Source organism: Cnephaeus nilssonii, assembly GCF_951640355.1.
Source record: "Cnephaeus nilssonii genome assembly, chromosome: 21".
Lineage (NCBI taxonomy): Eukaryota > Metazoa > Chordata > Mammalia > Chiroptera > Vespertilionidae > Cnephaeus > Cnephaeus nilssonii.
In genome coordinates this window covers 38,189,053-38,200,677 of record NC_137092.1, presented here as the reverse complement: position 1 = coordinate 38,200,677, position 11,625 = coordinate 38,189,053, and the positions used below count along the sequence as shown (strand labels likewise).

Sequence of the window (11,625 nt, the reverse complement as noted above, 5' to 3'; positions counted from 1 at the left end):
ATCTCGACATCACAAGGTCACACCTACCCCAGAGGCACTTGAAATAAGTACTCCCAATGAGGCCGATAAATTAGCACATAATATAGAAAAAAAAATCACCTTGTGAGAAGAGGGGACTAGAGTTAGGGTGAGGAGGCCTCATGTATCTGAGTTTCACCCTTAACCCTATTAATAAAAACAAAACTCACTAAAATAGTTCAAAATATTTAAATGCTCACCATTTAATTTTAAATCATAACATTAAGATAAGCAGTATTTTCTGATGATTTAATAACTCATCATAAAATTAACTACTGAAATGATACCCATGTTTTTGACAAGCCAACCCACATTCAGAAAATAATTCTGGATTTATTATTAAAATGCTCATCAGATTGGAAATTTCTTTCAGTTCCTTAGTTAGAACCAAGATTTTGACATTTCTTTAGCTGCTTTCCCAGCTTCATGGGCTACTTCATAGCATCTTACAACTAAACAGAGGAAGAGGTGAGCAGATGTGTCATGCTAAGTATTGTATAGGCCTGCAAAAGACTTTTCTTGGCAACTTAACACTTCTTTTTGCCTCTCCTGAGTGGGCAGGGAGTTTGAGTCCCTCGTTGTTTTACTGCTTTTGCTCTTTCATTTCTGTTTTGAGGGTTATGCCTGAATTCTGTAGAGACAAATAGAATAATAGAAAGGAAGAATTCTGCACCAAAAAGAAGCCTGCAGCTTTGCATATCTGATGGTAGCCAAGCCACGGATGTGCTCCCAGTTGGAGACCAAGTCCTCTTTCATCTGCTGGATCTGAGGTGCGTCTGCAGGATGGGAAAGCTTCAGCTTGTCTGCTTTGGCACATAACTCCTTCACCTTTAGGATGAAAAAGACACCTAGTGGGAAAAGCACTCTGGGTTCTCCTGGAAGACTTATATTGGAGTGATGTAACTAAACGATCATACAAATAATAATAATTTATTAATACATATTAATTGACATATTTATATTAATATGCTAATGAACTATATTAATAATAATTTACTAAGCACTTTTTGTCTTCACATGTGCTATCTTGATTTATAGTCTTTATTTAATAAAACTATAAAGTACATACTATTCCTAGTCCCTTTATGTGATAACTGAGAGTTAAATATTTTATTTACTCAAGATCACTCAGCTAGTAACTGACAGAAGCAAGGTTTAGACTTAAGTCTGTTCTTCAGCAGCCTGTATACTGTTTCCATAAATATTAGTGTGGGAATCAGAAAGACATTTATGCTTCAGAGGACAAGAAATGCCAGTAATGCTAGCTCATTTTGAGCACAGTTCCTGAGGAGCAGGGTTAGCAGGCAAAACTATGGATATGGGTAACTTTCCACATGTTACCATTAGTCCTTTATTAAAACTACCTAAAATCAGGTATTGTCTAGGGCAGTGATTTTCAACCATGTATCACAGGGATTTTTAAAACATACAGTACCTGACTATTTAGTTAGGGGTACTGACCTCTTTCCTTTAGATTGTCAAATAGAAAAATGACGATAGCCAACACAACAGCAGCCACCTGGTGTGACTGCCCTGTCTTGAACCATAAATATATAGGTCATATAATAGAGTTGCATCTTATTGGTCATGTCACATAAAAAGGTTGTGTCTCATTGGCTAATTCTTGGTACCAGAAAACCTTATGTACAAATATAGGCAACTAATTTTTTAAAAGTTACTTGGAGCAAAATATATAAAATGAAGGATATCCAACTTCAAATACAAGTTATGAACTTAAATGAGGAAGCACGCTCAAGGACCACAGAATTTCTACTTTATTGAAATAGTACATTTACTGTGTTCTCTGGAGGCAAGATTATCAATAAATAACTCTTCTAGCTCAAGGGGTCAGCCACTCCTCCAATAATGGCTTACCTTGTCATCCATGACTGCAAGGTTCCGCTCAAGTCCCTTGTGACTGTGAAACAGTGCCTCAGAGCTAACCAGGTCTTTGCCATAGTCCTCAGAGGTGAGTTGGGGTTCCTTCTCCTTGATCCACTGGATGGCTTCAGTCACATCCCTGTCAGACATCCATATGAGCTCCAACAAAAGAAGATAGCAGGCATTCCAGAGCAAACAGAGCACACAGCAAGGTCCAACCTAATTTACCCAGCTAGAAATTACCCTATCTTCCTACACTCCAGCAAAAAGTAATGCAAAGAGTTCTTGCTTTTAATGGTTTCCTTTGAGATGTAGAGACCTGCTCAACCTAACCATTGAGCCTCCAAATAATTCTCATGTCATGGCCAACACTTCATGAATGTCTTTCTTCTTCTAAGCTCCATCTTCCTCCCCAATCCAATTCTTTTTTTTAAAAAAATGTATTTTATTGATTTTTTACAGAGAGGAAGGGAGAGAGATAGAGAATTAGAAACATCGATCAGCTGCCTCCTGCACACCTCCTACTGGGGATGTGCCCGCAACCCAGGTACTTGGCCTTGACTGGAATCGAACCTGGGACCTTTCAGTCTGCAGGCCGACGCTCTAGCCACTGAGCCAAACCAGTTAGGGCCCCAATCCAATTCTTAATCTGCTTTCCTTGCCTTTCCAGAGCTTCCATCACTAATTCCTGGTGCTATTTTCATTGCTTTGGGCTCCAGCCACCACAAGCTTGGCTATAGAGTGGGTTACAGTTTTCTTAAAACTACTTTCTCCCTCGTTGTCTTAAAGGCAACCCGTGGTTTTCTTTGCGGTACTGGCCGCTAATTGCTAACAGTAGGACATGGTGCTAATACAGTGCCTGGACTCATACCTTTTGAATCGCTGGAGGTCTGCAGCGTCGGAGAGTGTTTTCCGTCGCTGGAGAGCAAAACCATGGAGACGGTCCCAGGCGGCATTCACCTCGTCCTGCTTTGACTTAATTAAAGGCAGGTCTGGGTGGTTCTCCTTTGAGAGGAAACAAATGCTGGAGTTATGCAAAGGGCAAATTATTCCATCACTTAAACACTTTCCATTCCACACTGGCTCATGCTCTCTCGGAAGTGAAGCACGACTATAAGGACAGATACTGAAGTTCACATTAGCCAGGCTCCCTGGCTCTAATCTGAACTACATTACAAAACCTAGAAAACTAACCTGCCAGATGTTGTATCTTTTCTACAGCACTGGTCTAGCCTACTAACACAGTTGCCCAATCATGATGTTATTTTCAGAGCTCCACCTTGTTGATGCCAGCCAGCTACACCCCCTGAACATCATTGATACAAAGAAAAAGAAGGAAAAATTCCCTTTGTGAAGCATGACTTAATTTTCCAAACTTAACACTGTAGTTCTTAAAACTTTTGGGGTCCTAACACCTTCAAAAATCAAATGAGAACAATTTTTCTCTATACAGAATTATATACAAATTCATACATATTTAATTTTTGCTGAAAATTAATACTGGCTTCCCAGTTTTCTTGCACATTATTATATTTTTTTACATACATTTTTGCAAATCATCTGAAGTGATGAGATTTATGAATACAACATGAATCAAGCAGCGTCAGCCTGTTTTGACACTTGGAAATTTTGAGTAGTTCCTCTATGGCCATCTCCCTAGTCCTCTTGTTTCTATTTCTTTCCATTCCAAAGCCTCTCCAGACAGAATTTTCCACATTCTTCTTTCTGAGTGTATGGCCCTCTTTATTGCAGCTGTGTGAGCCCCGCTTCAAAAGAGCAGGGGATAAATTCTATATTGGATTAGTCCTTATTATGGTAGATTAGAAAAAGTGGCCATGATATGTCAAGAGACAGCTCTATTTCCTCAATCATTGGCTATGGATTGGCCTGGGAGTTGCTTACTAATAGTATGTGGCAGAAATGATATTCTCTTAGCTCCAGCACTTAGGCCTCAAGAGGCACTTCAGCGTCTGTTCTCACCTGTTGAAACACTGACACGAAAAAACACAGAGCTACTGAAATATGAGACCATATGGAGAAAGTTTTCATTATCCTTGCCAAGACCCCAGACACTGGGACAAAGCCATCTTAGATCTTCCACTTTAACTGAGTGAACCACCAAATAACTACAGCAACTTAAAAATACCAGGTGAGATGTGGACAACTGCCCAGGTGAACAACTGAATCACTGAATCATGAATCAGTGAATCTGACTTAATAAATCATGAAAAAAATAATTTTAATTTTCAGCAAAATCATGTTTGCTGTTTTAAATTTTGTGGCAGTTGGTGATAACAACAGGTAAAAGTTTCTAAAACAAGAGAGATATGGTAAATTTAGGAACTGTTGGAAAGGTAGCCTGGAAAAAATTTGAGAAATGTGTCATTTTTTCTACTCCATCATTTATTCATCCTGAAATCTTGGTTCTATTAACTCAGAAAAAATAATTGCCATTATAAAACTGTAGTGATAATAAAACCATAAATGGAAAAGCTTAAGAGCCAACTGTTAGAGTCTCTACTTTTTTATATACATATAAAATCATACTGGCTTCCCAGGTTTTTTGCATATTATTCTATTTATTTGCTCAGATATTGAAAACATATTTAAGCATTTTCTTAACTACAGTTAAATCTGCCTCCTTTCCCTCTGCCCCTGAAGTGATCTATAATGATATCATCCTATATAATAAAAGCCTAGGTGGCATCACACCCTTGAGCAACATCGCCACAAGATGGCCGGCAGGGGAGGGCAGTTGGGGGCAACCAGGCCTGCAGAAGAGGGCAGTTGGGTGCGACCAGGTCAGCAGGGGAGGGCAGTTGGGGGCAATCAGGTTGGCAGGGGAGCTGTTAGGTTCAATCAGGCCGGCAGGGGAGTGGTTAGGGGCAATCAGGCTGTTAGGCAGGCGAGTGGTTAGGACCCAGCAGTCCCAGATTGTGAGAGGGATGTCCAACTGCTGGGCCTAAACTGGCAGTTGGACATCCCCCAAGGGGTCCCACATTGGAGAGGGTGCAGGCCGGGCTGAGGGACCCCCCCCCCTCCATGCACAAATTTCGTGCACTGGGCCTCTAGTTCTATATAATAAAAGGCTATGATGCACACTGACCACCAGGGGGCAGACGCTCAATGCAGGAGTTGCCCCCTGGTGGTCAGTGTGCTCCCACAGGGGGAGTGCCATTCAGCTAGAAGCTGGGCTCATGGCTGGTGAGCACAGCGGCAATGGCAGGAACCTCTCCCACCTCCGCAGCAGTGCTAAAGATGTCTGACTGCTAGCTTAGACCCTTGGGGAGCGGGCCTAAGCAGGCAGTCGGACATCCCCCGAGGGCTCCCAAACTGCGAGAGGGCACAGGCCAGGCTGAGGGACCCCCTACTCCCCTGAGTGCATAAATTTCATGCACTGGGCCTCTAGTATATATTATAGTATCCCACCATTATTTTATATTCGTTGCTATTTTATTCTGATACTTCTTTATGAGGAAAGAGTGCTGCATAAACATGAGTAATTAGTGTAGTGCACAATGCAGTAGCTACCTCATTATATATTTCATTTCTCTATATGCACTCACTCACTCACTCACACCTCCTTTCCCATGGACTGGCAAGGGATGGATCCAGAGAGGAGAAAAAACTGATTTAGGCATGTCACTCCAGGGACAGGCATCTCTATTTTACCACAATGCCCTACGTACCCCATGTCACAGCTGCTAATGACCACAAGTTATTCTTGAAGATCAGGACCCTATTTCTGGGTTTGACCCTTTTGCTCTCTACCTCACCTCAGCACACTTATTAGCGTATTCGTTCACTCCATCCACTCTCCCCTTCCGAGCTGCCAGGTCTACTTGGAACTCTTCAAACTTCTTATGCAGAACCTCTGTGCGTTCCCAGTCTTCACCCAGATCTACGGATGTCACGATGGCCTCCTGTAGACACAGAAAAGTCTATTGAATCACCAGCAATCTTTAGGAATTCCTTTCGGTAAAAGGCCTCAAATCCCTGCCTTCTTCCTAGGATAACTCAGGAGATACAGGTGGAGCCTGAGAGAACCACTTCTAGAAAGAGCCAGGAGCAGAAGTATATTTCCTAAGGTGGCACTCGGGCCCAGGGGACAGTGCTCTTTGGGCTAATACTTCAGACAATTGGGTATTGTTGGCCAGAGCCTGTGGAAGCTCCCTTTATGTTTTGAATCATAAAATGTAAATTTGAAACATAAAAATAAATTCATCCTTGTTCTATTCAGCTCAATATACTTAATATCTACAAAGTCATTAATTTTTAAGTATTTTTTTAAAAAGAAACCTTCATAATTCTAGGCACTGAGAGAGAAGGGACTAGGGAAAGATCTGGCAATACTGTCAGCCTAGACCTAGAGTAAGAGTGAAATTCTAGAAAAAGGAGTGAAATATCATGGAAGGTAGAAGGGGGACAAGCCTAGATTGTCTTCCAGTGCACATTTTTTGTGTAAGTCATGTCTTCTTCAGAGTCAGAGTCATAATTCAGACTTACCCTCTCCCCTACCGTGTTAACAATCGCCAGAATATCTCTAAATCTTTGCCCAAATGTCTCCTTCTTTCAAGGAACAAGTCCAGGAACAGACACCCGGCCTTTGTTATGAGTAGCCTGTATTAAATTGCTCTGGGTGTTTGGGATCGAGGGTGGTGAGTCCTAAAGGCATACTGTTTAGCCTCATACCTTGTCTCCAATCCACTCCAGGATGTCGGCACACTCCTGCAAGTACTGCTGGAGCCGCAGGGCCTGCAGAAGGAAGGCGCCCTTCTCCTGAGTCAGCTCTATCAGCAGGTCCCATAGGCGGCGCAGTTCCTCCAGATGGACCTTCGGAGAAAAGAGGCGAAACTGCTGAGGCACGGAGGCTGTGGATCAGGTGCAGACTCAGAGACTTGTGCCGAGAGGGGCCTAGATAGGAATGTCTCCTCCCACTCACTTGTGCATCAATTGCTCAACAAATATTTTAAAGGGAAGATAGGATATACGTGAGAATAGCTATTAAACTAAGCCATATATTATCTTTCATAAGACAAAAATTGTTAGAAATGCTTTGGGGTTTTACACCATAAAATGATTACAAACACGAAGATGGGTAGAGTCAAGGATTCATGGGAGATTGCTCATTGGAACTGACTTTAAGAAACAGAACTTCGACAGATAGATAATAGGCATAGGGTGTCCTAAGCAGTGACAAAGTCAGAGAAGAAATGTAGCATGAGCTGCTTGCCAGAAAATATCAAAACTACAATTTTGCTAGCTTTCAAAAAATAAAAAATAAAATGAATATCCCCAAAGCAATAGAATTTTGAGAGCATATAGTTGAGGGCTTTGGTGGCAGGTTAGCTTGGATATTATGTAATACATATCTTATAAAAATGAAGTTATCGTCTTTGTCATGTCTTAAAGAATCTTGTATCTTACTATTGTTCCATTGTTCAAGGTAATAGGTAGACCACATTTCTCTCTAAATCTAGCATGATGCAATCTGGCATAGCCCTAGTGATCCTGATGGAAGTGAAGATGTTTTAAACACTTCTCAAACATTTTCATTAATGCAGGAACTTGGTGGCAGTAAAACTGTGATTCATAAAAAATTATTTCTATTTTATATCAATAAATAATTTTTGAAATTGTCTTGTTACAGATTCTTTCCTAATAGAGTTATATTTTATTACCTGACTATATTTTATTGACAGTAAAATGGGGTCGAATTTGCTAAATACGGGAAGACAAGCCCCGATTTTTAAATATGTGACACAAATGTATTAACAATTTTAAAAGTACATAAACAGTACAAACTCCACTTTAGAAAAAACATCCTGAACTGACTAGATAATCTATGTTGGAACAGTACATAGATTAAATTAGAAGAGAGCTGCTACATTAATAGCGGGTTCCAAAGATATTCAGTATTCAGTGTGCAAGAAGAATTTCCTGAAGAAAGGGGTTTGTAGGATTTTTTTCAAAGTGATCAGGAGGGTTTGGAGGTCTACAGTAGTGATCATACCATGTAGGCTGTGAAGAGAAAGAGTTATTATGGACAAAGGAATAAAGATTTCAGAGAAGATTCAAAGGGAGAGCATCCCTTGTTCGAAAAGTTTAAGGGGCAAGAACTCTGAGGTCTGAAGAAATAATTGGGGTATTTGGGAAAGCCATTTCATCTGGGAAATGTGGAACCAGATTGAAGTGGGCTTGATCTTGAGTCCATTTATTCTGCAGTGGCTTAAGGAGGAATGTGATGCCATCAACGACAGCTTTTGGATCATAGCCCTTCTCCCCACCCCAACGAACACAAGGACATCCCATCGTTTTTCTTACCCCAACCCCAGTAGAAGATAAGAGAAGACGCCTTAATTTCACGCCAGCTGCATCAAAGCTCATATTCCGCATAATCAATTAAAGCCCGGATAAAGTAATCAACTATTAGAAGCTTATCTCTGAGAGCCCTGCCACGTCTTTACCTTGGTGTCCTCGTGGGCAAAATGCCCCTCAGCAAATCGGACTTTCCTGATCTCTTCCAGCTCAGGAATGACCCTCGATTTTGCTTGTACCTCTGCTTCAAAGGATTCATGCTTCTGATATTTCCCCTGAAGTTTAGAAATCACAGTTTATAGTTAACGAAGCCTTGCCTCCTTGGACCACAAAGAGGTCCCTTTGTTCTTCTTCTTACTTTTAGTCAGAACTACTTGTTGCCCAACCTAGATTAAGCGACAACCTATGACCATTGCTGGAGCAGTCACACCCTAAAAGAAACGGGACCTCTCATTTGGACTTAACAAGGGGTATGACTAGTATTTTGTAGAATAAAAAAAAAACAGGAAAACTCTGGTTAACTCATCCTTCCTGAGGAGAGTGGAAATCAGTTGTTTCAGACACATTGATGTCTCTTCACCTCAATTCCATCCTTAACTACACAAAATGTTAAAATCACACGAATAAATTCCTTAGACTCTCAGCTATGGTTTTGCCCATAGTTTATATTCACAGAATGTTATCTAGAATGACACTCCTTTGTAAAAAGGGCACTGGGGCTTAAAACGTTGAAGGCATGGGCTACTTACAGGCAAAATTACTGCCCCTAACAGCTAGTCTGATCTTTCTATTGCATCCTCCTCCTGCAGTTAACCAAATACACACTTAGTACAAGAACATTTCCTTTTCTAGAGACCTTGCGGTCTGTTCTGGGGAAGTTGGTGAAACCGAGTGACCTGTATGTTAGTTGGGTCTTCATAGCTCTTATCTCCTGCGATCTTGAGTTTCTCCAAGATCCACTTCTCCAGGTCATCCGCATCCCGCCTGAACACCTGGTAGTAATAGGACTCCTCAAGCTTCTGGCCCCTCTCAGCAACCAGGTCCTTGAACCTCTCGTACCGGGCCAACACCTCCTGCCGCCGCTCCTGGATCTCCTCCGCTGTTTCCAGCACCTTGGGCCCACCGCTCTCCATAGCCTGCAAGTTAAAAAGCCATTGCTGGCTCTCAAGTTTCTAGTACGCTGTCACTTTTATGTGTCCCAAAGCATTTGCTCACATTCAAATTTACTTACATTCATATATCTTTAAGCCTGTACTAGTAAAAAGCCTGTTGTTAGTACGTTTATATAATTTTAACCATATACGGCTAAGACCAGGCTAAGAACTCTTGATCAGCCAGAACACTTTTTGCCAACTTTTCACATAAGCCTGTGCCATTTATTGAGTTATATAAATAGAATTAATTTGGACTAATAATAAATATTATGTTAAGTTAGCAAAATCACTGTTTCAGATGGCTAAAAATGTAATTTTATTGCTTCCAAAGGCTAATAAGGTTGACAAGTACTAATCATTCTGAACTCAATGTAATGAATGATTAAAAATGGCTTGCAATTAACTTTACTAATGATATACACAAAAGTTTTAAAATGTTTCCTTCTTACTAAAATATGTAGCTCATAGATTCTTTACTCTTTTTATTTGCTTAATTCATAAGCACTACAAATCGAAAGTTCAGCCCTTCTCTCCAAATTTTTACAAATGTCAAATTATTAGTATCTTTGGAATTAGCTTTTGAAATATAAAACATTGTACTCTCAAGCAACATAAAATATTACCTTTCTTATAGTGGGAGCTAACTAATTTGTGATGATATCTTACCAATTTCCACCGTATCCATCTTCATTGATCTGGATAAAGCTACACTCTCCCCTAGTTCATCTCAGCCAGAACATTCAATATAAAGTTCAAATTTCCGTCTCTTTCTTTCTAAATATATTACTGCCCTGTGGATGTCCTTTACTAGTCTGGCTAGAGAACCAAATCATTCTATGGAAACCTAAATCAGTATTGTGTATTATTTTGTCCCACGTTACTTAGTCGTTCTCTCTGGGGGCCCATGGAAGCAGGTCATGCTGGATTTTAGTGCTGTATAGCCACAAGTTCAAGGTAACTGTTCCAAGGGAGACATTCACCAAAAAAAGAGTTAGAATTTAACTTTTCTACTTCGTAAGAGTCAAGGACAATTTTTAAACCACCTGTCAAGGACAGGGCCGAAAGTTCAAAGGAGATAGCTTTTCTAATTCTACTAGGGACAAATTGCACCGCGAAGAATTCTGGCCCGGCCGGTGTGGCTCAGTGGTTGCACATGTACCTATGAACCAGGAGGTCACGGTTCGATTCCCGGTCAGGGCACATGCCTGGGTTGTGGCCTCATCCCCAGTGTGGGGCGTGCAGGAGGCAGCCGATCAATGATTCTCTCTCCTCATTGATGTTTCAATCTTTCTCTCCCTCTCCCTTCCTCTCTGAAATATATAAAAATATATTTAAAAAGAAAAGAATTCTTTACTCACCGTTTCCTTTGGAAAGTGTTCTAGTTTTCCTAAAGTCTACAAACTGGGAAGATAAAATGTATCCAAAAGAGAGAAGCAAAGAGGGAGAGAAAGACAGACAATTGACGTGGAATTGTCTAGTCTAATTCAGATAGTGACTAGAGAAACGTTACATATGTGTCAGAGAAAGAAAAAAAAAAAAAGCCTTTTACTCAGGCTCAGAATCCCGCCAGCTACCACCTACATTATCTTCAGGAGACAGAGGCAGCTTGAGGCAGCCGCAAACTTTCACAGATGCTGAGTGACTCAGCAGTTTGGGGGGCAGGGTGGGGGGACAGTGGCTCCTAAGGTTTCTCAGTAGGACTTCATAAAAAATAAAAGCAAGGTTTTTAGAGCAAAAAAATAGGAAAACACACACAGTTACAGATGTAAGATAAAGAGGCTGTGTTGAGATTGTGTTTTGTTTCTTTAATTAGCTTCAGAGTTTATGTCTGAGAACCATAAATTAAGAAATAATTTCATGTTGCCCATTATTCAGACTCTGAGCAGAATTACAAGAACTCAGGGCGTACATAGGTTCCTGTTCCAACCGGTCCCTAGGAAATACAATTCAATAACTTCATCCAGACCCCACCGCAGATTTCTAACAGCCTTTAATTCAACAAGGTATCCGAATTCTTGCTGTAGAACCGTTGCCTAAATAGAAAGAAAATTTTACTTCTGGCCTCACAGATTGGGTTTTAAAAATCTGATTTGGCTCCAAAGGAAGTAAAATGTGTATGTTTATTTGCACTTCATGAAGCAAAATTTAAGGTACCTCATTTGACAAATGAATGGAGTCACAGAGCATTTGAAAATGGGACAGAGATCTAAAATGTGAGATAAAGTCATCCTATTTTAAGTTTAAATGCATTTTA

At 40.6% G+C, this 11,625-nt stretch overlaps 1 protein-coding gene across 1 annotated transcript in view; it reads right to left on the bottom strand.

Moving 5' to 3' along the window:
* SPTA1 (spectrin alpha, erythrocytic 1) overlaps window positions 1-9,350 on the bottom strand; it is a gene marked incomplete at both ends in the record, with an annotated part of 68,171 nt that extends 58,821 nt beyond the window's left edge. Inside the window, 7 exons of the mRNA XM_079762081.1 lie at window positions 643-846; window positions 1,894-2,038; window positions 2,771-2,904; window positions 5,676-5,822; window positions 6,592-6,732; window positions 8,367-8,492; window positions 9,114-9,350. Of these exons, the coding sequence (XP_079618207.1) occupies window positions 643-846; window positions 1,894-2,038; window positions 2,771-2,904; window positions 5,676-5,822; window positions 6,592-6,732; window positions 8,367-8,492; window positions 9,114-9,350 (1,134 nt within the window). The remainder of the gene's footprint in view (window positions 1-642; window positions 847-1,893; window positions 2,039-2,770; window positions 2,905-5,675; window positions 5,823-6,591; window positions 6,733-8,366; window positions 8,493-9,113) is intronic.
* Between the last annotated feature and the right edge of the window lie 2,275 nt (window positions 9,351-11,625).